The sequence below is a fragment of the Anabrus simplex genome, chromosome 2, assembly GCF_040414725.1.
Source record: "Anabrus simplex isolate iqAnaSimp1 chromosome 2, ASM4041472v1, whole genome shotgun sequence".
Lineage (NCBI taxonomy): Eukaryota > Metazoa > Arthropoda > Insecta > Orthoptera > Tettigoniidae > Anabrus > Anabrus simplex.
The window spans coordinates 933574895-933601087 of record NC_090266.1 but is presented as its reverse complement, the minus strand read 5'-3'; the positions used below and the strand labels follow the sequence as shown (position 1 = coordinate 933601087).

General features: G+C 39.2%; 1 protein-coding gene across 4 annotated transcripts in view; it reads left to right on the top strand.

The window, feature by feature from the left end:
* LOC136863197 (protein OPI10 homolog) overlaps positions 1 to 23618 on the top strand; it is a 116546-nt gene extending 92928 nt beyond the window's left edge. For all 4 annotated transcript variants that reach the window (XM_067139560.2, XM_067139561.2, XM_067139559.2 and 1 more), the window contains exon 4: positions 21158 to 23618. In XM_067139560.2, coding sequence (XP_066995661.1) covers positions 21158 to 21570 — 413 coding nt within the window. In that variant the 3' untranslated portion in view covers positions 21571 to 23618. The remainder of the gene's footprint in view (positions 1 to 21157) is intronic.
* Positions 23619 to 26193: the final 2575 nt, after the last annotated feature.

The window sequence follows — 26193 nt, the reverse complement described above, 5'->3', positions numbered from 1 at the left end:
GCACACTTGTCATTTATTACTGTCATGAGTAAAAGGGATGATTATGAGCTTTCCAACAAAGGGGGTAGGATTTATGAAGCAGCACATTTTGTGTACTGCCCGACCACACGACACCTCGTAATCTGCAGGCCTTCGTCCTGAGCAGTGGTGGCTTGGCAGGCTAAGGCCCTTCAGGGCTTTAGTGCCATGGGGTTGGCTGGTCTTACTTTGTAGGTGGGGACACACTTTACAAAGGAAAAAACACAGCTGAGCCAACAATAGACTCGATCGTACGAACAGGACTGTTAACTTTGAGAAGGCCAGGCCGTTTTGAGAGGACAACCCCCTTTTAAACACCGTAAGTTTAAAGCTTTCTTCACACCTGTTTTACACTTTTTACTTATCAGCCCAAGTTTCTCACACAACTTCATTTCTTCCATTACAGATTGGAACCATTGACGGTTTCCACTATGGTCACTTATAGTTTACCAAGCACCTGTCATCTTCTCTAACACAGCTTCTCAATCTTTTTTGTGGCCCTCCCGACCTTTTTAAACTAAGGCAAACAAACCAGCCATCATTGTGAAACAATAATTGAGAACAGGATCGCTAGATTGAGAAGAAATTGAGAATGTTGCTGTTCTAAAGTTTGAAATGTCATTGGCATTTTTCCATCACTTGTCACATGCATTTCGCCTGCAAGTCGTCTCCTCTCAGGCTTGACTTCTCAAACTTTTTAGCTCCCCTCCCAGCCATTTGTAGTGATAGTTTTTCTACAAAGGCAGACTGTAAGTCTGAATTTTCGACACAGTGATTTCATTCTGTTTTGAATTGTTATAAAACTGAAAATTTTTTAGACTAAGAGGTCCGCAACCTTGCTATGTGCACTTGTTGTTCGTTTCCATCTGTATCATTTGTTTTTCATTTCTTTTCTTCTTAGGTTTATCACACATTTTAGATTCAATTATGTTTTGTATTAACCTTTTTTCACTGAATTTTGTTGCAGCGAGTTGTTTATTGCTTCATCTAATGATGTAAATGTTGTATAGTGTTCCGTTTTTATTTCTGTCATGTCTCTTTCGTTTGTTCCTTCATTTTTTTTGTACATTTTTATTTTGTATTATGTAAATTTACTGTTACCCCCCCCCTGAAGATGGCTCAAACAAGTCAAAATATGTTTGAATTTTATTAGTTCATCTAATGATGGAACTGTGTGATGTATTGAATTAGGAGAATACTTTTGATTTTTTTCTTTGTAAAGTGAAAACCATCAATACGGAATGATTCTAATATCTTGTAATGGTGCGAACACAGGCGAAGAATACACACACGGCATCCCCTGTCATAACAGGCAACTAAAAGGGGCAACCAAGTCCCGGAAATGGATTGTAGCTTAAAGAACCATGAATTGTATCGACTGTGGAGAGTCTGAATACATCCACAGGTAAGCCCTGCCTTTCATAGAAGGCGACTGAAAGGGTCATGTAGCAGTCGGTCCCCTTTTGAGGATTAGTTGTAGACTGATCAAAATTTGTGCGTGCTGCTTGGGGAAGGGCCTCTTACGTTAGCGACTATGCTCGAAAGTCCAGACGGTATCCAAAACCTATCGGGTGGGAGTGCCATGTACCCAGCAATATTATCTTCCTGGCAACACAGGTCCCCGCACAGCTGAATGCCAGAGCATATTACTCCATCAATTTATTTGTATCTCTTTTTTTATTGTTGTCATACCCTGTATATGCTCTATATACATGCTGTTATGGATGATATTAAGAAGTAACTAAGGTTATGTTTCAAGGAGATTCCCACCTTCCAATACTTGTACAATTTCTTATAGCTATTTTATTGTTTACTTGACATAATCCAGCTTAATCTCTAAGTGTGTCAATAAATAGAACATCTTTTATTCCAATTATGGAACATCTTCAGCTAAAAGATTTAATAAAAATTGACAGGACAATTATATATGGTGATCATGATGATGAGCTAAAATGTTCAATCATGTTGGGTTAAAATTTCCAACAAGTCAATGTCCAAGTTAATGAATAAAATCGGCACAAGGGGTCTTCTTTTTAGGCTGGAGAAGTTATACTTGTTGAGTCTTGAAGATAAACTTAAGAATATAAAAGATTTTCTGACACATGATTGTCGGGGGAACTCTTGAGAACAACTGAAGTTGAAGTTGAATCTGAAGTTAGAATGTTGTGATAAGTCTGAAACATGAAGAAATTAAGTAAGAAGGGAGGTATTTTAACCTTTTAAGTGCTGAGTTACCAGTTGACTGTTTGGTACCTCATGCTGAGTTTTTTCATTCGTAAGTAAAAACCTTTGTAGAAGCCTCAATTCTTAACTTATCAGTGGGGTGATTAGCTTAAAATGTTTTAAAAATGTTGGTTGATTATAACTCTTAGATGCAAATGGAAAATCCTACACTTATGTTCAATATTATTTTGAGAGAAAAAATTACACTTAACTTATGTGCCTCTGTGGGCATTATCTTTATACAAAGTAAAGAGCCCAAAATAATATTATTACCGGGCGAGTTGGCCGTGCGCGTAGAGGCGCGCTGCTGTGAGCTTGCATCCGGGAGATAGTAGGTTTGAATCCCACTATCGGCAGCCCTGAAGATGGTTTTCCATGGTTTCCCATTTTTACACCAGGCAAATGCTGAGGCTGTACCTTAATTAAGGCCACGGCCACTTCCTTCCAACTCCTAGGCCTTTCCTATCCCATCGTCACCATAAGACCTATCTGTGCCGGTGCGACGTAAAGCCCCTAGCAAAAAAAAAATTAATATTTCCTAAACTCTGTAGGCAGCTAATACATGTAACTTCTTAGAAGTATATAAGTTGATATTTTAAAATACTTTTCCAAACCTGGAATAAGGTAATAGTTGAATGTTTTCTACTGGTTTTTCGTGATGCCGATTTGTTCAACTATCTGCACCAACTCCACTGGTAAAAAAGGTTTCTAAAAATCAATGATTTTTGGGTCGTCATCAAACACTGCTTGGCCCTCAGAGCCTGTCGCAGTTACTTGAAACTCTGGCGAAGAAAAGTAATCCGTCCGCCACAAAAATAGTGATAAAATAGCTTTTGTACTCACCGTGTTTTTCTTCTTTCGTTTATAAGGACGCTCTGTTTCTCTCTTACATACAATATTTTTGGCACACTCTCTATCACTCTCAGTTTCAAAATCGCTTAACAATTCCTTAAAATGATCATCTCCATAATCACTTTCCGCTGTGGTTAATAACTGAAAGATTATGTGATCGGAAATAAAATCGCTGCAAGAGCAAATAGATTGTTGATCCACCATGTTTGTTTACATCACAGATGAGCTCCACAGACGTCTACAAAAAGCTCTGTAAGTTGCTTCCCGAAGCTATAATCTCTGATCAATTAGTTCTACGAAATGCCCAACAGATGGCAGAACATGTCAGAGATCAAATTCGCACTTGAAAGAGAACCGGGAAACTCAAAAAAAATTTAAATTCTCACGCACCATCTATAGACTGCCGTAGCACTGGTGGACCAGCCGCATCAGCCCGTCTATAGGTGGGCGTAGCACTCATCGGGTTAAAGGAGAAAACCTTGTAAGCATGTATGTTGGTGAGGTGTACAAGGATATATGAAAGAGTTTACCTCACAATCGGTCGTGTTGTGTTTAGCGTCCTCCCTTACATCGTGTCGTCAACTGATTAAGTTCTTTCTCTCTCTCTCTCTGTGCGTGCGCGTGCGCGCACGCCTTGTGGTAGGCGAAGGGAAGCGGAATGAGAAGTAAGGGGAATGCTGTGTTGGGTGGAGCTAACTGAAAGAAGACATGTTGGGTTTTGATGGCTTTTCTAGATAAATCCAATTTGGTAGCCTCTTCTAACAATATATTGATATTCTCTGTTATTTCGTTAATATTCTAGCTAGGCTTTCGTTTCTGATCAATCTCAATTTAAATAGTTTCTAAAATATTCATTAATTTACCTTTGTTTAACGTTCGCAGAATGGTCAAGTCTTTTTCGGTTGTCGTAAAATTATGTTTATATTCTTAAGTTTATCTTCAAGACTCAACAAGTATATACTTCTCTGGCCTAAAAAGAAGACCCCTTACGCCGATTTTATTCATTAACTTGGACATTGACTTGTTGGAAATTTTAACCCAACATGAATGAACATTTTAGCTCATCATCATAATCACCACATATATTTTAATTGTCCTGTCAATTTTTGTTCAATCTTTTAGCTGAAGATGTTCCATAATTGGAATGAAACATGTTCTATTTATTATCACACTTAGAGATTAAGCTGGATTATGTCAAGTATACAATAAACTAGCTATAAGAAATTGTACAAGTATTGGAAGGTGGGAACCTCCTTGTAACATAACCTTAGTTGTGTTGAGCCAATATGGGACAAAATATGATATTTATAAGCTGATAGAAGGAAGGGAGCCCTCTTGCTCATTGCCTCAGTCAGCCCATATTGGACATCATTCAACATCAGGCCCTGAGCAATGTTTGCTATGACCAGGTGGGTATTGCCTGGGCTGCTTGGTTCGGCTACAGAGCCCCCGATCGGAGCGGGAGGCATTCGGAGAGGACATTTCTGGACATGGCTGGAAACAAACTTCTAAAGCCTGTCCAGGGTGGTCCGTAATGTAATGAAAATGAAGAATCCGGTATTAAAAAGGTCTTAACATAATTGGCCACTGACCGACTGTACAGACACGATCAGTGACTTAACAAAAACAAACCAAGCAATTTCTCTTTTACCTGTTGATATCTAAAAAGAAGGAATGTACTTAGACACTATACTGTACATCCGAATAATAGTCGAACACAGTATACTGAAATAAAATCTCTAAAACAGAAGATTTTTGACAACAACTTGATCATCACGAAAGCCGATAAGGGCAATGTTACTATTATAATGGATAAAGATGATTACCAAACTGAAAACTTCTTCAAGGACAATGGATCATTCCGACAAAAAAGGACCCGATCCAAAAGAACCTCAAAATTCTTTTAAGAATTTATAGTTCATACTTACTGATCAGGAACGCTCCCACCGGATTATAATAAACCCTAAATTACCTACGGCTAGAATTGCATCAAAGATTCGTAAATAAGACATCCCTATCAGACCAATCATAAACTTTAGAAACAGCCCAACATATAAGGTGTCTCAATTTACCCACTGCCGGGTCAAGTGGCTCAGGCGGTTGAGGTGCTGGCTTTCTGGTCCTATCTTGGCAGGTTCGATCCTGGCTCAGTTCGGTGGTATTTGAAGGTGCTCAAATACATCAGCCTTGTGTTGGTAAATTTGCTGGCACGTAAAAGACTCTTTGGGGGTCTAAATTCCGGCACCTCAGTGTCTCCGAAAACCGCAAAAAAGTAGTTAGTGGGACGTAAAGCAAATAACATTAATATTATTCATTTACCCACTCTTTTTAACCATAAATTACAAATTTAATAACCATTCAATAATTAAGAATTCAGTACATTTCTGTAATAAGAACAAAGATTTAGTACTATCACCCTCACATACCGTGCATTCTTTTGATATGACAAACTTGCATGCTAATATCCATATAAAAGAAACCTTAATCATAATGCAAAACAAATTAAACAAACATAGTCAACTTAGTAAACAGGAAATTAATGAGTTTAAGACCTTACTTTACATTTAATAACAACATCTATCTATCACTTAGATTTGAAGGTCACAAGGTATAACAGGTCTCTTATTTATGACATTTATTGAAAACCCACCCAAACAAGTAATGGCATAAAATACAACTCAGCCCACCCAGGAGCCCTAAAGAAGGTAGCATTTTACAGTCTGGTCCATAGAGCTATTAATATTCTGCTATCTAAACAGAAATATAAGAAAGAATTGAAAATCATCTATACAATAGCGCAAGATAATGGATACAACAAATCATTCATTAACACTTTCCGGTCTAACTGCATAGCTCGCAGCGGCCAAAGTTACGTTCACGCCGCTCTGCGAGCATAACCCATTGTAAGGTTTGACAATTCGCTAAAAATTGAGAATGAGCTATTCATACATTCTGCCGACTACATCGTGTTTCTTCATGTGTTAGTTACGAGAGTATTTCAACATATGGCAGTATTATCTAAGTCGGAGAATTTACGATATAATTGACAAGGGTGCATTAGTAGGTGTTGTCACTCAATGTGCTCTAAAACATGGCATTTTGCAGCAAGCAAGTGCTTAATAGAAGTTATATTTTTGATATTTTATGTAATCGTAATCCCTCACATCTAGAAAACAGAAAACTTTCCTAATATGTAGATATTCTTACATATTCGCGCAGTTATGAAATGCGCAGGAACATACAGTAAACTGTAAAATGAATTCCAATCATAATGAAATGCAAGATGTTTCGAATTCCTATTTGGATGTCAATATTTCCATTTGTGAATAACATTACAATTACATGCCTTCAATATGATCTTCGCTAACATCACCTTTCGAGCCAGTATCGTCACATAAAAATATGTAAATAAAATTTCATAAGAGCTCCCATTTTTGTTGTTCTTATTACTGTTATTATTATTGAACAGTTATTATTTTATATCATTTTCATTATTGTTGTTGTTTTGTAATTGCAATGCACATTTTACAATGTCAATCTAGGGAAAATATATCAGTCAGAAAACTGCACTTCCCTTAATAATCCGTCAGACTTTTTATTCCTTAGCAAAATATGGTATAATATGTAAACAATTTTAAGGGACACTGGGACTGAAATTTCCAAATTCTATATAAACTGAGGTACAGATTCGAAATTTTGTATGCTTATGAATAGTCATAACATAAACCACTGTGGTAAATTTGAGCAGTGCAAGTTGATTAGTTCTTGAGATATTAATTATTTTATACACTTTCATGTGCAAATTATTCAATATTTATAAAGGTCTGCCGCATTAAACCAATCAAGATAGTGTAACTTTTAGGTAATATTCTATTGCATTAATACAATTGGAAGAATCCTACGGATTCTTTTTTGAATTGGATTAATGAGTATGAAGAAATAAATTTTCTTCATATCCAAGTTTTTAATCTACAAAAAATCTTCAATTTTTTAAGTTTGAAATTTTTTTGCAGCCAGACCAAAAGTGCAATCCAAAAATCGATCCGCAGGTTTATAGTCAATGCAATGAAGATAATACATGCAAATTTTGAAAGCAATATCATAAGATTTATGATGCGTGTAACATTTTGAATGCCTGAAAAAGTGAAACAGAGAAAAAAGCAATTTTTTAAAATAATGGACAATGCTCATAACCTGTATTGCCAGCTGAGAATCTCAAAGAAATTTCTTGTTTTCTCCTACTTTTGGATTTTGGCTTACGCCACCGAGAACTTATTGTATGCATTTCACCACAGAACAACACCAAACAATAGTAGAAAATACTCGCATACCTCAACACAATCAAACTGGAAAACAACTTGTTTGTAAACAAACAGGATTTGCACATGGTATGTACGGAAATAGTCATAAATAATGTTGAAACTAATAAATATTTCTTTAATAAGTAATCACTGTCTTTGAAAATAGGCATAAAAATTTACTCAATATATTATGCAAGGCCACACCACCACCTGTAATTTTCATTCAGATTTTTCAAACTTTTGTAGTTCTTATATAGTTTACATAGTAAAAGTGCCTACTTTCTCCACTAGAAAGCAGCAAAATGCAGACCGACAGATGTAGGAGGCCTTTTTGAATTATTCTTATGAAATGAAATCGTGAAATCTGCTTGAATACACCACTAATGTGTGCTGATCGTGAGTCGAACGAAAGTGGGCGTTTAAAGGACTGCACGCCAGGCATTTAAAAGCCACGCTAGAGCTTTGAAAATGGAGGAATTTGGATGAAAACACTGCTATCTGATCCGCGGGGGATAGGGGTGTATTAATATGGAAAAAGCCGAAAATTAATATTTTACATATATTTCGCCAAAATTTCAGTCCCAGTGTCCCTTAAAATCTCAAGTCTTAGCTGATGTGAAACAAACAACGTTTTTAACTAGATGCTCAAACAAGCACAAAGAAAAAAGAATCATGCAAATATCTCCTACAGGTACAGAGATATAATCTTTTTCAAATGCTTAGAAATGCCCAGTTCAGAATGTTTGTTAGTAATATTCAGGCCTAGAGCGAAATGGGTTAATAAGATTATTAATAAAATTAAGAACAAATCCCCATCCAATCTCGGTCAACCCATTAAGAAAAAGATCTACACCTCATTTACTTTTAACAATGATAAGATATACCATGTCTCAAATATACTCAAGAAACATATCAACATAGCTTTTAAAACCAAACAAACAAATTCCAACCTATTTTTTAATACTAACCCAAATAACACTTCCAACAAATTTCTAAGTTCAGGAGTTTATAAACTGAAATGTGCCCATACAGAAATCCTGTAATATGTGGAAAGACCATCAAACAGAATGCAGAACAATTTATTAGCAAGCTTTTCTTCAACATCTATGGTCTCTCTCTCTACTAGTCATTTCAAGTAGCATATCTAAATTCCTGTCATAGACACTTTGATTTTATTGCCATCTCATCTGTGATGAGAGAACCAATGTTTTCATTATTGTGCCATAAGGATTGATTTTCTGCAATCAGATGAGCTTGTACCACAGAAATAATTCATGTCTCTCGTTTGGAATTGTCATTGTAAGTTTTCAAAGTTTTTAGTATAGTACGTGCAAAATGTTCAGAGCTCTAAGAATCCTGTAGCCTGTGGATGACCTGTTGGACCGTATACTCTGAAGTTACACTTTTGTTTACAAAAATCTTGAATCTGCTCCATCAAGAAATTTGCTTCAAATCTCGTTGTTCAGCTCGTTCTGTAATTTGATTTAATTTATTGTCAAGTCCATGTTGATTTTTTTTCATTTTTGAGTTGATGCATTCTTTCTTTTTAAGTGGTAATAAATATGTTTCTGCATCATTATTAGTGCCCATTGTTTCCTACATGTGGTTTCCCATGAAGTTCATTTTCCTCCTATTTGGCCTATTTGGCCTTCTTGTAGTGAATGTGTTTGTGTGTGTGTGTGTGTGTGTGTGGGAAAATCTTGAAATACAGATGGAATGACATTTGGAATTTGTTGGAATTGCTGTGCTGAGACTATAGACTGAGTCCTTAAAATGCCTGCTGCAAACAGTGAAATATATGATACTTAACAGCTTAACAACAACAACAACAAAAAACCAGCAAAAATTAGTTAATGAACTCGTGGTCCTACATTCATCAGATTACAATTCTGAACCACAGCTAGAAAGCTCACTATCTCCACTAACTTCTAACATGTCTTCAATTTTGCATTTTTTCATACCTTTTGACACAACTCCGCGATTAGACAACATGGTGTAAACTCGAACAAGAATAATCTCCAATTGAAAGGCGAGGTTTATAAGGTAGGTCTGCTTGGGAAATACACCCAGGGAATGCTGTCAACAAGGTCCTGACAGATTGCCGAGTCAAGGGAATACAGTGTGGTTTCACAAGACCCTTCAATATTTCTCTCAACACACTTCTAATGAACATGAGTGACGAGTGCTTTGGAGCATTCAGCACGGCAGGCGGTTGATAATGCTCAAGCACTCTGGAGCATTAGGGACGGCAAAGAGTTAATAATAATATGTCGCCTTATTGCATCCTACTGAAATTCATCTAGTGATGTCTTGGTCTAAGTTTTTCAGGTGTACATAGCACTTCAGAAGGTGTATTAAGATCCACTGGACACTTTTCATTTGTCACACTTTTCTTACCTATTAATAAAATGTCACAAACTCGATGTACCTCTTTTGTAACAGATAGATAGATATAGATAGATAGATAAGAAATGGGTGAGCCCTGTTTTCGCAGAGCTCCACACGTAGGTCTATGAAGACCCTTTGTGCCCCTTGAACGGGTTTGCCTAGTCCAGCACTAGTGCTCCTATAAAGGATACCAGTGTCCGGATTTTGGCATTCCTGATGTCCTCCAGGCTCACAAAGTGTGAGCCCAGGTATCGATGTCTAGTGCTTGCAAAAGCCTCGCACTGACATAACACATGCGCGGAGGTCTCCTCCTCCTTACCGCATCTTCTACACATCGGATCCTGGGTGATTTTCATGATGTGTAGGTGTCTCTGTAAGGTATTGTGGCCTGTTAACAGTCCAACTACCATTCTCATTCTGGTCCTATTCAATTTCATTAGGACCTTTTTATAGCTTTGACTAGGCCCTTTGATAAGTTCACGTGCCTGTCTTGCTATGGTTAACCTCTTCCAAATATCTAGGTGAGACTGGTTTATCCATTGGGATATTGCCAGTCTCACACTTCGGATTGACACTCCCAGGAAGGGCTCTGGTCCTGTGAAGGAACCCATTGAGCCCTGTTTCGCTAGTTTGTCAGCTTCTTCATTTCCACTGATTCCTGTGTGCCCAGGAACCCATAATAAGGTAACTGAGCTAAGCTCACACAGCTGATCTAACATCCTTTGGCATTCCCATACCAGTTTTGATGTTGTTTTAACTGCACATAGTGCTTTTAGCGCTGCCTGGCTATCACTACATATAGTGATGTGTCTTCTGTGTCCAGGCATATTCCATATATTTAAAGCACAGGCTAGTATTGCATATACTTCAGCCTGGAAAACAGTAGCATATTTACCCATAGGAAGGGAGAGCCTTGTCTTAGGCCCCCAGACCCCGGTGCCCGTGCCCGCCTCCGTCCGCGAGCCATCTGTGTACCATGTACAGCCCCCAGACTTAAGACGGGCCCCAGCGTCCGCGGCCCACTCCTCCCTTGTGGGTATCACCACTGTGAATTTATAATTCAAATTAAAGCTAGGCTTCATCAGATCCTCGATCATCATTGTCATAGGGCAAGTCTGGTGAAGCCTTGTAAGAACAGAGGCATGACCTCTATTCGGGTTTTTGAAGGACCATCCTCCGAGTGACCAAAGGCGATAGGCACTCATTCCCGCTATTACCTTAACATATAAATGTAAGGGGGGAAAACCTAGGATGGCCTCCATTGCACATAATGGTGTAGTATCCAGTGCCCCTGTTATTCCTAGACACGCAAGTCTTTGGACACTGTTTAACTTGGTGCTCACAGTTTTACTCTCTGAGCCTGGCCACCAGACTATAGATGCATAGGTGATCGTGGGCCGTACAATGGAGATATAGAGCCACTGGACCACCCTAGGTCTTAGGCCCCAAGTCTTCCCGACGGCCCTACGACAGGCACACATAATCTTGCGAGCCTTATCCACCTTATGATCTATATGTTTCTTCCAACTCAGTCTTGCCTCAAGGATTACCCCTAGGTACTTAACCGAGGTTGTCTTAACTAATTTTTTTCCGAATAGGAAAGGCTCTGACAGTCCGTCTAGCCTCCTCCTCCTGGTAAATACCACAAGCTCCGTCTTATCGGGATTAACCGACAAGTCTGTCTCGTGACACCATCTTTCCACCCTACATAGAGAGCTCTGTACGAGTTCGGAAACCGTACTGGGGAAATTTCCTACCGCCATCAGGCTTATGTCGTCTGCATAGCCTTGGGCGTATATTACTCCAACATTTAACCTGGTAAGTAGTTCGTCCACTACCAGACACCATAATGTTGGTGATAATACTCCTCCCTGTGGACACCCCCTGTCTATATTAGCTCTCAACATTACTGTACAGCGTTGAGAGTAAACAGAACTTGACGGCCCTGCAGTGAGGCCATAATCCATTTTATGAGCATACTGCTCACTCCTCTTCTCTCTAGACTACGTTCTATGGAGCACAAAGATGTATAGTTAAAGGCCCCTTCTATATCTAGGAATACAACCATAGCAAGTTGTTGCTGATCCAAAGCACTCTCCAGCCTAGAAACCAGCTGGTGTAGTGCCGTCTCAACCGACTTCCCTGGTTGATATGCATGTTGATGAGAATGCAAGGGAAAGTCTCTTAATACTTTCTCCCTGATATGTCTATCCACCAGTCTTTCCAAGGTCTTAAGTAGAAAAGACGTTAGACTAATGGGTCTATAATCCTTAGGTCTAGTATATGAAGACCTTCCGGGTTTAGGTATAAATACCACCTTCGCCTGACGCCACAAGGAGTACACGTACCCCATAGTGAGACAGGCTCTAAAGATTCTGACCTATAAGGACCCCCCCCCCCGCCTCCTGAAGAAGCGCCGGGAAGATCCCATCCACACCTGGGCTTTTGTAAGGGGCAAAAGATTCTAATGCCCACTTAACCCTTCTTGGGGTAACAATCTCTGCGGCTTCCCTCCAGCCACTTTTATCGGGTCTGAAGGATCCGCTCGATTCTACCTCACTATTCGTGATTACCGAACCTGGAAAGTGGGCATCAAGCAATAATCTCAGGGTCTCCCCCTGTGTGGATGTGTATCCACCAGAAGGAGTCTCCAGTGAGCCCAGCCTTGCCCTTCTATCCAAGGTTAAAATTTTATGAAGCCTTGCCGCTTCATGTTGACTTTCAATGGAGTCACAAAATTGTCTCCAAGATTTCCTAGAAGCCTTTTTGACTTCTGACTTGTACCTTCTTTGTGATTCTTTGTAAGAATCTAGGCTTTCTTGATCCTGAAGTTCCCTGTATTTATTCCAGAGCCTTCGTGTATTTCTCCTCAGGTGTTCAAGATAACTATTCCACTTGAAGCTTCCTGTTACTCTTTTTGCCTTAACAATAGGGCAGTTTAATTCATAAGAGGTAACCAGTGTCCGTGTGAGAAAACTCACACTGAGCTCCAGCTCCTCTTTGTTTTTAATTATATTTGAGGGTCCTCCCTCCAGTCCCCTCCTCACGTCCTCCCTAAAAGATATCCAATCGGTTCGTCTAGGGTTTCTGTAAGACGGGATCTCGATGGAGCCCTCTATATAAAACACAATGTGTCTATGATCTGACAAGGAAGGCTCCAAAGAGACCGTCCAGTCTTTAAATTCCTGCATGATTCCCATGGAACCCTATTATTAATGAAGGTAGGGGTATCACCAATATTCATGATCTCAAGATCAGTTGTACATAGAAATTCTATGAGGTGCTCTCCCCTTCGGTTTGTATTTTTACTTCCCCAAATGCTATGATGAGCATTGGCATCACATCCTACTACGAGGTTTAATCCTTGTTTCCTACAGTATATCACCAGTCTCTTGAACTCCTCTGGCGGGGGTGGAGATTCAGAGTCTCCTGGGAAATATGCAGAACAGACAACCAAGTCTCTTGGCTGTCCGCCCTCTTCATATCTCATTAGGACTGCTACTAGGTCTCTAGTAATGAAACCCGGTATAGCCCAAGCGTTATGATCCTTAACTAGTATACATGCTCTAGGCTTCTCCTCTGCTATTCCACTGAATAGAGTGAAACCTGCACATTTTAGTCCCATGATATGTCCCTGTCTAAGCCAGGGTTCTTGTATCAGGGCGACCGAAAACCCGCCTTTCTGGATACTTCTATTAAGTACCCTAGAGGCCGCTATACAATGTTGTATATTTGCTTGTATGAAAGTAATCATTCTTTACTTTCATAGAATACTTTACCTTATGCGGTCTCCGGAACTTGCAGCTCCGTCTCCCGCGATGGATCCTGGGGCTTGGCTGGCCCCGGTTCCTGTCCGGGCTCCAGCTCTTCGCCCCTCCTGGTCTCGGTTTTATCTGTGGTGGGGTTGGTCCTCTGCTTGTCACGCTTGCCCTCCACTAATGTGAAGGTAGCCACATGCACCCCGCAGAAGATCTTCTTCCCCACCACTTTCTCCACATCCCTGGAGTCCATGCTGACCACAAGGCGGACGCCTCTCTTCTCCTCCTTGCGGTCGTAGACCCTCCAGCTGGCGGGATTTAAGCCATGGTTCTGGCGTGCCATTCTTCCCAAAAGGACGTGATTGTTCTTTGGTTGTCCTGGTATCCAGACCATGACTCTCTTGTAGGAAAGGAGTTTGTCCATGCCCACAATTGTGAGCCTGGCTCCTTCACACGGTTGTATACCTGTAACAAGGCTAGAAAGCCATGCTACAGTTTCATTGTTCTCCGCTATGATGACGGCCGCACCCCTTGACAGATAGCAGTCCAGGAACTGAGGCTTAATGGGCCCCTGCTCCGGAAGCTCGTCTATCAGATTGGTGATAGCCTCTTCCACAGCTTCCACCTGTTTCTCGGATAGCTGCTGGTCAGGATATCCCACAGGTACTATGGCCATCCTGATCCCAGCTTTAGCTATCCTGGCGTACTCCATTTTGGGTCTCTTGCGGGTCTGCCGATCTTCTTCTGGGGTTGCCCCCGACAGAAGTCGTTTCCCCGCTGGCATCTTGGTGGATGGGGTCCTCTGTGCCCTAGAAGCAGAGCCCTTTTCAGGGCCCCGCCTCTTGTGCCCATTGGATCCCTCCACTGTTGTCGCTGTTGTGGTAGTAGAAGTCCCCTCAGCCCCAGGAGTTAGGCCTTCTTTGGCCTGCTCCTGGGCCTTTAAGGCCTTCTTGTATCTCCTCTTTTCAGCGCCAGAGCGCTGTTTCTTCTTCTTCTTCTGAACCTGCAGATTGCCCACCTCTTGAGTGAGCCCTCTGACTGTTGAAGTCGAACTGTCCGAGGGTATCTCCGAAGAGTCCCATTCGGTTGTTGTTGTGCTGGTATTTCTCTCGGAGGCCCCAGAAGAGCTCTCCGGATTATGGGTGGCTACGGAACTCATGTAGGTCCCACGAGTAGCTAGGGAAATATATGTCCGCCCAGGCAGAGCCCCGCATACCTGGGTAAGGCTACTTACTTCGAGAGGGCGCCAAGTATCTCGAAGGCTCCGTTCAAGACACATCTCCCATGTGCCATGCACCCCATCGGCACGGGTCGCGTTACACCTTAGGGTTGGGCGGTGCTTTAGCTTCCTCCTCCTTGTATGCCGAACGGTTACCCAATAGGGCTCCATTCGGCATCGCAAGAAAGGAGCTACTAGTCCCCCTCACCGCGAAGAGGATCTTCAATTGAAGAGGGTAACCAAGGTTAGCCCCCTACAATTGTAGAAGCACACACGAGGGGGTTTTGTAACAGAAAGAAATGGCTCACTGTTATCACGTTCTTTCTCTAAACATTCACATATAAGTTATATAGATTCACGGCTTTGGCCCTTATAACAACTGTTTTTGTTTTGTTTTGTCTTTTCTGTAATCGTTTCCGATGAGCCACTGCCCATGTCACAATAACAAAAAAAAAAAAAAAAAAGAGGCTTACACACACCATGTGCTTCATGCAGGTTATACAGCAGCTGAGGCCACAAGTTTCTCTTCAAACAGGTTGCATTACTGTGCCAGCAGTTGATGGCACCCATTGCGACATGAATAATGATTGGTGCCTGCCGTTAAATGTTACATGTGGCATTGCTAACCGTGACTATTATTCTGCCCCTAGTAACTTTCGCAGCAAAATAACTTAATTAAAACAATAACATCAAATCGATGAAGTGTGCTTGTTTTAGTTATTTAATATTACAATCATACAACATAATGTAATAATTCATAATAGTGTTTTAAAGGTTTTTATCTACAGTTTCAAATTGACACAAGTTGGCAATACTGTTCTCTCCCCTCTCTTTTCTTTACATCACACTGTGTCACTACCGGACAGTGGGCAACTCCACTATAGTCAGAATCACCTTAAGTCGGTGGATAGCATCAAATATTTGGGAGTCACCTTTCAGACATCAGGAAATGCCTTCATGCTCCACATAAACAAGAGGCTGAATTCAGCGAGAATAGCAATAAACCATATGAAGCTAATAAACAAACTTCCTCTCAAAACAGCCTTGTAGTTATTTAAGCTGAAATTAGAAATGGTAGCCCTGGACAATTTAGGAGTATGGGTGTACCTAAAAAAAGAAGAGTCTTGAAAAATTAGAAAAAATGAAGGTTACAATGTACATACTTGAAAAGAATACTGTCTGTCTGTCTGTCTGTCTGTCTGTCTGTCTGTCTGTCTGTCTGTCTGTCTGTCTGTCTGTCTGTCTGTCTGTCTGTCTGTCTGTCTGTCTGTCTGTCTGTCTGTCTGTCTGTCTGTCTGTCTGTCTCTGAACTTTACAAGGAGACATTTATAAAGTATCTGAGATTGAAACTATTATTACCAGCAACACCAGCATATTAGTAACCCGTAAAGGAGTTGTACGAGAAGAAAGCCAGAATATTCCACTGACTCAATGCTGAATCGTGAATGAACCCGTGGAGGGTACGATTTACAGGTATACCACATAGTCACGTGACAGGCTGTGCGTGTAATAGGTGTCGTGCCCACTGTGGGAGATTACATGCTGAACTGCAGGCTCTGCTCAGGGGCACTAGTGAATTTCTGCACCAAGAACTCGCTCACATTCCTCATGCACATTGTGTGCACTTCCTACTTTATTATATCTACAGATAATGCCAAGAAAATTATTAATGATATTAATGAGCTGTTGTCTGTGAATGAGCAGTATTTGTATCTAGCAGGCATGATAAATGTACACCATGTTAAAAATGGATTATTTTAAACATTATGGTTTGTTTTTGGTCTGTATTGACTTTATCAAATAACACTGAAAAGTCATTGGTCATGATCTGTATCCACCTTGTTGATACCACTGAAAACTGCTTAATCTATATTAATAAAATTTTGTACATGTTTTGAGAATCTCGGTTATTCTCTTCATCATCAGCCAATCATTCCACCAAATAATTTGTGGACTTGATTCAAAACCTACTAACACTATATACTCCAAATAAAGTATAGTTAAAATATAAGGATTGTCATCTAAATAAAATATTTAAAATTACATAAAAAGCAAAAATGACAAAAATGTGATACGTTGTCCGGTATACAAGAAGCCACAATCAACACCACAATGAGCTGTACTTGAGGCTGTATAATTATTGAAAGGAATGTGCTCTGGTCAGGAGCGTTGTATTGACTGACATACGTCAAGGAAATTTAGTTCTCTAGTTTGCCAGTAGCCCTTGCTTGTGCTTCTCCTCCTTATTTTATGGCTATGTGATAAGGCCTCAGGCACTGTTTATTGAAATGTATGAGAAGTTAAATGTAATAAACATGTGTCAGGTCAATTTACTGGCATCTTAAGAAACTCCATTATGGGGTAAAAGTCCCTCACACTAGATTGTTTCTAACATGGACTGTAGTTGAAGGTAGTCTACTAGTACTACTACTACAGCTAGTTGGCTGTGCGATTAGGGTCGCCAGCTGTGAGCTTGCATTTTGAAGACCGTGAGTTCTAATCCCATTGCTAGCAGCCCTGAAGATGGTTTTTTGTGATTTTCCATTTTCACACCAGATCTGTGCCCTAATTAAAGCCACAGGTGCCGCTTTCCCCCACCCTTGCATCGCCAAAAACTTTAGATGTGTTAGTGCGACGTTAAACAAGTAGCAAAAAAAACCTGTCCAGGTAATGGGTAAAATACAGAAAGAATTGCATGATAGCTGAGTGCATCATCTGTGGCTTCTCACCAAGGCAGCTGCAGTTCGATTCCTTCTAGTGCATGTAGAATTTTAAAAAGAAAAGTCATGTCCTTATGGTTTGTGTTCCATGTAAAGCTTGAGTTCCTTGTCTAGGATCATGATATCAACAGTTGTGTAAAATTACAAGCTTGCTTTATTTTTTGTAAAATCCAGAAACGAGGAGAAATTTCAGAATCATTTCATTTTTTCCCTTCTTTATAAAACAACTAACACTGTGGTCATAACTTAATTCTAATCATCTCTACTGTTAGGAAACTTAAAATATGTAGACAGAGGTGTTTTATAACAATCCTCTTTGTCTTCTGCTGTATGCAAATGACAAATGTGTTATGAAGTAGAGGTTAGGTAGCTGTCAACTTACATTCGGGAGATAGTGGGTTTGAACCCCCTTCTCTCGGCAGTCCTGAAGATGGTTTTCCGTGTTTCCCTATTTTCACTCCAGGCAAATGCTTGGGCTGTACCTTGATTAAGGCCACAGCTGCTTCCTTCCCACTCCTAGCCCTTTCCTATACCATTGTTGCCATAAGACCTATCTGTGTCAGTGCAGTGTAAAGCAAATTGTAAAAATATAAGTAAATAGGTTGGGTGGGGTGAAGTGATTCTGTTCATAAAATAATGTATTTGGTTTACTTTCTACAAACTGGATCTGTCATTTCTCCAAAAACCATAACAATGTAGTTAGTGGGATGTAAAACCAATAACATTATTATTCGCATTTCTGCAGTCTTTCTAATATCTAACAGATGTAGAGCTGGTCTCTGGGAGTACGAAAAATGAAGTGTTTCTTTTGATACTCATCTTAAATGATATCTAAACCAAATGTTGGGCGAGTTGGCCATGCGGTCAGGGGCGCGCAGCTATGAGCTTGCATCCGGGAGATAGTGGGTTCAAACCCCACTGCCAGCAGCCCTGAAGATGGTTTTCTGTGCTTTCCCATTTTCACACCAGGCAAATGCTAGGGCTGTACCTTAATTATGGTCACGGGCGCTTCCTTCCCATTCCTAGGCCTTTCCTATCCTGTCGTCGCCATAAGATCTGTCTGTGTCGGTGCTGCGTAAAGCAAGTAGTAAAAAATGAACCAAATGTATGCCCTGTTTTCTCTGTATACAGTAAAACCTGTCTTAACGGACACCTCTTACCGGCGGACACCCCTCATTGGCGGACAATTTTCTAGGTCCGTAATTAAATGCCATGTTGTGTATGAGTAATTTACCCCTCTTATACGGACACCCTTTATTACGGACACGGACACACCATAGCCGCGAGAAATTCCAATTAAACCTCTCCTAACGGACACTTTCTTTTTCAAAAAAATCTGTATTTGTGTCCTGTACAGTATGTATTCGCTTACTTTTTGCACAGCCGGTACTTCCAAGAATCACAGACACCGTAACTTTTGATTCTGGCTGTACACATTCTTGGAAGGCAACACTTCTAAGCTACGCTATCTCTTCCGGAAGTTGTGTGATCTGACATGGTCGACAGCGTTGTAATTCGTACCTTCACTGTCAGGTTACTTTTCATTGACTCGTGGGCTTTTGATGTGTTCAATTTTACGTTAGTAAGTTGGTGTAAACATGGCTCCAAGGAAGTTTTTAACTTTAAAAGAAAAGGTAGGCATAATAGACTATCATAAACGTGAGAAGTGTGGTGTGCGTAAACTGTCCGAAGTGTTTAAGATTGGAAAGACATAGGCAGCTGAAATTGTGAAAAAGCAAGAGGAACTAGTGAAAGAATGGCATTTAAATGGCAACGAACAGCGCATTAAACTGTTTCAAAGTGGTAGTGGAGCTCTCATTGACAAGGCAACGCTAGAGTGGTTCGCTAAAATAAGAAGTCAGAATGTCCCTGTGTCAGGACCAATGATACAAGCAAAAGCGTTAGAATTCGCGATAGAATTAGGTATTGGAGATTTCAAAGCCTCGAATGGCTGGCTAGAAAGATTCAGAAAGTGACATGGTATCAACTTCAGAGTGATTTGCGGAGAATCATCCAGTGTTAATATGGAGATTGTTGACAACTGGCAAGAAAAAATACCTTCAATCATAGACGGGTATGCACCGGAAAATATTTTGAATGCCAATGAAACTGGGTTATTTTTCCGGGCTTTACCCGACAAAACTTTGTGTTTCAAAGGAAATCGTTGTGCTGGTGGAAAAGTTGCGAAAGAACGTCTTACGGTCTTGTTATGTGCAAGTATGAGTGGAGAACGGGAGGAGCCCCTTGTGATAGGTAAAGCTGCAAAACCAAGGTGTTTTAAAAATATGGACGTTACGAAGTTTGGCATTGAATGGAAAGCGAATAGGAAAGCATGGATGACCAGAAAAATAATGACAGAGTGGCTAGGACAATTGGACAGAAAAATGATACGCCAGGAGCGAAAAGTGTTATTATTCCTCGATAATGCAGCATCGCATCCGGATACAATTAAGTTGCAAAATGTGAAGATCGTCTTTCTCCCACCAAATGTAACATCAGTTTCTCAGCCGCTTGACCAAGGAGTGATCCAGAACTTCAAGGTTATGTACAGACAGTTAGTTATGAAGCACATAGTATCAGAAATTAACGGGAATGAAGTAACCCTTCAAACACTGACAAAGGGTCTGAATGTACTCCAAGCAATTTCATGGATAACCAATGCATGGAAAAACGTCACGGCCTCAAAAGTTCATAACTGCTTTCTGAAAGCTGGGTTTCCCGCTAGTGGTGGACATCCCGAAATAGAATCGGATACCCTTCCTGATAGCATGGAAACCACACAACAGTTAATTAATGTAGCAGTTTACAGTGTATGAGTGAACACCTATATCGAAATTGATTCAGATATTCCAACAGAGTGTGAGAGTGGAGACGCGAAAACAATTCTTCAGTCAATCCAAGGGAAGAAGGACAAAAATGAAGATTCTGACGAAAGCGGGAGTGAAGGTGATGCTAATGACGACTTTGAAGAAAATACGGAAATGAATGTGCTGCCAATAACCTCGTACAGTGAGGCTCTCGGCTTTGTTAAGCGACTGAAAGAATTTTATTATAAACAAAACGATGAAAAAGGTGTAAATTTGACCCAAGATTTAATTGCACATAGTTAAAACATCATTGCTAAACCGAAATGGAGAAAATGAACGAACATTAAGGATTTTTTTCAAGTGCTAATGTTTTACTGTCCTGTGCCAGAGATTGCTACATCTACAAACTGATTTGAAGTTTCAAAAACTCATACGTTCTTCTTAATTTTAACATGGTGAACGGTAATAGTGTAAAGTGTGCTCAATAGAGGTTTCCATCGAAGTGTTTTTGTCTCTTTAATACAGTGCATCGCAGCTGCAGCAGCCCACCTACAACTTTCTCATGTGAGTACAGTGCAGTATATTGCACAATACTGTATACAGTATACAATTAAAGGTACATTTGCGAGAATTGTTAACACATACAATACATGGGTTATTGTGTTCCAACTTATGTTTAATGGTACCGGTTTCATAACCTCTCGCGGGCGGACACCCCTTCATAACGGACATTTTTTTCGGTCCCGAAGGTGTCCGTTATAGGAAGGTTTTACTGTATTTAAATAATATATGAATTTCATTAGTAACAGTGCATGTGAACTTCAGAAGAGAAACTTTGTTCTAATATTTCTCTTTTTTTTTTTTTTTTCAGTCTATTTCTGTTGCCCTGATGGAAATGTTAAGCTTTTGGGACATCTTTCAAATGAGAAGCCATCTGTAGTATTCAAAGTCTCCAATTTTAAGAGGCATGAACAAATGAGTAATGAATTTACATTTGGGCAGCAGCAGGTACCAAATGTTGCTCAGATTGGAATCTCTATGGAGCCTATTTTAAATGTTCAGCAGCAATCAGCTCTGGTTGTCAATGAGACTGTAGAATCGATGAATTTGTTTGGACAGAAAATGCTAGAAAACTTCTTGAATTTTATATCTAGTTATACTGTGACTCAGGCACAAATGACTCCAAATGCTACTGAAACATATGTTCCTCTTTCTACTCTACAGACTTGGTATACTAACTTTCAACGACGTCTTCAACAAAACCCTTATTTTTGGCGCTACTGATATTTTAACATTTTTCATTTTTTTGTATTTATAATTCAAATGACTAGGATTTGTGTATAAATAATTGTAATTTCATTACATCTTTATATAACAAGATTTTTGTCTTTTTTCTCTTAAATTTGTTGGATTTACTTCATGTTTTGTACTTACCTTGGGAAAATTTGCTTATAGCTGTTGTTACATTCTATATTTCTCATTTTTTAATGTTATAAAATGTAGGTAACTCCCTTTTCTTTGCATGCATGTAAGACATGTGCTAGTACTTCATCTGTTGCAGTTAGCAGAGCACACACAAAATATCCTGTTCAGTGTATGAATCCTCTGTCCCCTCCTTTTTTTTTCTCTCTGTCAGAACTGTACACATAGGTGTTTTATCAGTGTAATTTATTGCTATTAATTTTTTCCTTACCTCCTAGAAAGTAAGAGCTATTTCTGAGCTATTTTGATGTATATATTTTAGAAATTCAATCATTATTTCCCTTGCCTTAACACTCTGGTGGAGATGGAACTGAAAATTAAAAGTTTGAAGTTGAGGAATGTTACAGGATTAGCTGAAATTGCTGTACAAATGAAAAAGGCTACTGGATATCTGGGGTTAGAGTGAACATATAGAGACTGTTCAGTAGTGTATAGGAATAGATATAAGTCCCAGAAGATTGATGGAAGGAAATTATAATTCCTAATATCAAGGAAAGAAGTTGTGGTCATTAGATAGGAATCACAGTTACATGCTATGCTGGAAAAATCCTTGAAAGAGGATTGAACAGTTATTTCTTTTTTAAATCATTGGTGAAGTAAAACATGTAACATGAAAATATGTGACATGCAGTTTTAAATTTATTGTCTTTAAAACGGGATTTTAGGCATGAACGTCCTTTCCTCGGGCAAGATCGTGTATCATTTTGTTCTTTCTGGAAAATCTTGTAAGTTGTGAACAAGGTGAACAATTTTGCAAGAATATCTCTGTAATGAAAGAGTGGTACGGTACTAACAGAACACTGTAATAGAAAATTGCTGTTAGTTTCTTGTCAGGAGGTTAAGTATTAGGGTAGGACTAAACTGTATACCACCAAAGGATAAAGGGGTACACACTTGAGGTTTGGTTTTAAATTGCTGTATCAATTTAAATTTTAGTCAAAACATTTTACCATTAATTTTCAGCATTGCTATTTATCAAATTATTATTGTTATAAGTTTTAAACTTACTGAGTGTGATAAGAAAGCTGTATTATTTTATCACAATGTTTCCTTATCCCCTATCTTTGAAATAGAGGTATGGTAAAGAATTTGTTGATCAATGAAACCTCTGTTCTTACTTATTGTCTTGTGCTCAGAAGTTTCATGCTCATTACACCAAACCATGCTTGTAATTTACACTGGAATGTAATTGACATTGTTGATGTTGCTTATTTTAAGAGCATAGTTTGATATTTCAAATACTGAACGTCTAGTAAAAAAGGAAATGTAAAATGGATTATGTAAGTCATTTTCATCTTGTAAGCAATAATGATGTCTTAATATCATATAGTTTCTTGTTCAGTTGCATACATCGGAAAATAGATCAAAAAAAGAAAACAAGCAGAGTGACATAATGAAAGCTGTTCTTCCCATCTGATGTGCCTTTAAATGAGAGGACTGATTGTTGCTTGTGCCCTGGTTGCACCTTCATCTCTGATGTGATACACCTATTACATGATTTGCCAAGGAGTTAAGATGTGACAAATCATAATTAATAAAGATTGATTGTTAGCAATTTATAACTCTGTAGTTGTGGCTTCAGTAATAGTTTTAAGTTGTTATTGGTATTTTCCCTATTTATATTGTATACTTTGATACAAATAAGGCTGATCAAAATGTATATGTGTAGTTTATATAAATCCTAATCTTAGTATTACTGTATTACACGTACAGAAGGTAGAAGAAATGAATGCCTATCATTGTGCCACGTATTGGGCAGAAGTTATGCTTACAGGATTTCTATGGAATTTTTGTTAGCTTTTACATTTGGAAGAAAATTAAAAAAAATAAAAATAAAATGTTTAAAATTATTCCCTTCGTATGACTTCCAGCAAAAAGTACATAGGTGTCGTAAGTGAGGATATTTCCCCAATAATACGAGCCATATCTGCATCAGTGAGGTGTTTTCTGTGAATGTGGTTACAATTGCATATTTTGGGTGTAAAAATGGAAATTATCTTTGAACTGTGTGCAAGGTTCTACCATTCTGGGGTTTGTCTGGAATGAGGATAGGAAAAACCCTGAGAATAGAAACATTAGTTGTCACTCCTGTGATTCAAAACACGTTCCCCACATTGTTGTATCTTAGACTAGTTTTAGCTCTTTCGGGCTTGGTTGTGCTAGAAATTTTTAACAACATGATTGATGGAGCTAGAGAGGAGATGGCTTGCTATTTAATCACTTCCAAGTTTGTTATGACAAGTGGCTTTTGATATCTGTTTACATTTTTATAACATGTTTTTCCTTAACTGAAGTATCAGATCAAATTACCTTGTGTTATGATGTAAGCCTGAACACTGGGATATGTTCAATTATTTTGGTTTTGAATATCCTCTTTTGTTGGTTGGCGAGTTCAGTATGTGTGTGAAGTTTTGCATTGTATTGGATTGAGTAATATGAAATGTTGGATTGTAATAACTGGCATACACAACTCTTCTGAACACTCAGTGAGGATATCATCAATGAATGCACAGTGCAGTGATGATTCATGAAATTCTGCACAGTCAATTTCAACCTTGAAGTGGTTAAGTGTAAGAGAGGGCCGTGAGCCCTAACTAAGTCAGTAATAAATAAATAAATAAATAAATAAATAAATAAGAACGTGGGAGGCAACTGTTATGTGTGGATGAGTTGCATTTAAAGGCTGCTGTTGAGGAAAATTCACTTCAGAAAATATGAGAGATTGAATGAGAACCCTAAGTCAGTCAGCATTGTGAAGCTGGAAATTTTCACCACTGTGTGTCACACAAACTTGGCGAGACACACGAACAACATAGTCTGAAGTGAGTATATACTCATCAGTTTGAGAAGGTACTCCGTTTTATTCATACCACATATGAGAATCTACTCTCATACTCTTAGGAAGGTGAGTATATACTACACCACCTCCACAACATGAGTATATACTCAGCTAATGAATACATTCTCAAGAACTTTATTCTTATGAAGTGGAGTATATTCTCAGAAAAGTTGTCTACATACTATATTCTCATTTTTATTCATACCACCCATGGTCTTGTCTATCCATATCTTCACAAATGTGCTGTGTTGCAAAGAGTAGTGTAGTCTGTGAGAGATCAGTCAAATAGTTAGCCCCCTGTCACACAGAGCATTGAACGATCAAGAGCAAACAACTGCCATCTAGTACTAACGACTAAATTCATTCACCTTGTCTCACTCGTCATCAATCGAGAGGGATTGACTGCACGGAAATAGCTGATACTCCCGCCCAGCACCGTACAGGCTACAGATGTAGTCATATTCACGAGCAGAAAGAAAGTGTGTTGTGAAAGCAGTAATTCAGGTGAAGATATTAGTCTAATCTATGAATATATTGTTGTTGTTTGAGTCATCAGTCCATAGACTGGTTTGATACAGCTCTCCATGCGGCCCTCTCCTGTGCTAACCTTTTCATTTCTGCATAACTAATACATTCCTACATCTGCTCTAATCTGTTTGTCATATTCATACCTTGGTCTACCCCTACTGTTCTTACCACCTTCACTTCCCTCCAAAACCAACTGCACAAGTCCTGGGTGTCTTAAGATCTGTCTTATCATTCTGTCTCTTCTTCTGGTCAAATTTAGCCAAATCGATCTCCTCTCACCAATTCGATTCAGTATCTCTTCATTCGTGATTCTATCTACCCATCTCACCTTCAGCATTCTTCTGTAACACCACATTTCAAAAGCTTCTATTCTCTTTCTATCTGAGCTCGTTATCGTCCATGTTTCACTCCTATACAATACCATGCTCTAGAATAAAGTCTTAAAAAAAAACCTTTCTAATTCCTATATCAATGTTCGAGGTGAACAAATTTCTTTTCTTAAGAAAGGGCTTCCTTGTTTGTGCTAGTCTGCATTTTATGTCGTCCTTATTTCTACCATCATTAGTTATTTTACTACCCATGTAACAATATTCATGTACTACCTTTAAGACTTCTTTTCCTAATCTAAAATTTCCTGCATCACCTGACTTAGTTCAACCACACTCCATTACTTTTGTTTTGGACTTATTTATTTTCATCTTGTATTTATTCCTTCTCCAAGACTCTGTCCATACCATTCAGTAATTTCTCCAGATCTTTTGCTGGGTCAGATAAAATAATATCATCGACAAATCTCAGGGTTTTGATTTCCTTTCCTTGGACTTTGATTCCCTTTCCAAATTCCTCTTTGCATGTTCTATGTAAACATTGGAAAGGAGAGGGGACAAACTGCAGCCTTGCCTCACTCCTTTCTGTATTGCTGCCTCTTTTTCAAAGCCTTGGATTCTTATCACTGCAGACTGATTTTTGTATAGATTGTAGATAATTCTTTCTCGGTATCTGATCCCGATCACCTTCAGAATCTCAAACAGCTTGGTCCAATCAACATTATTGAATGA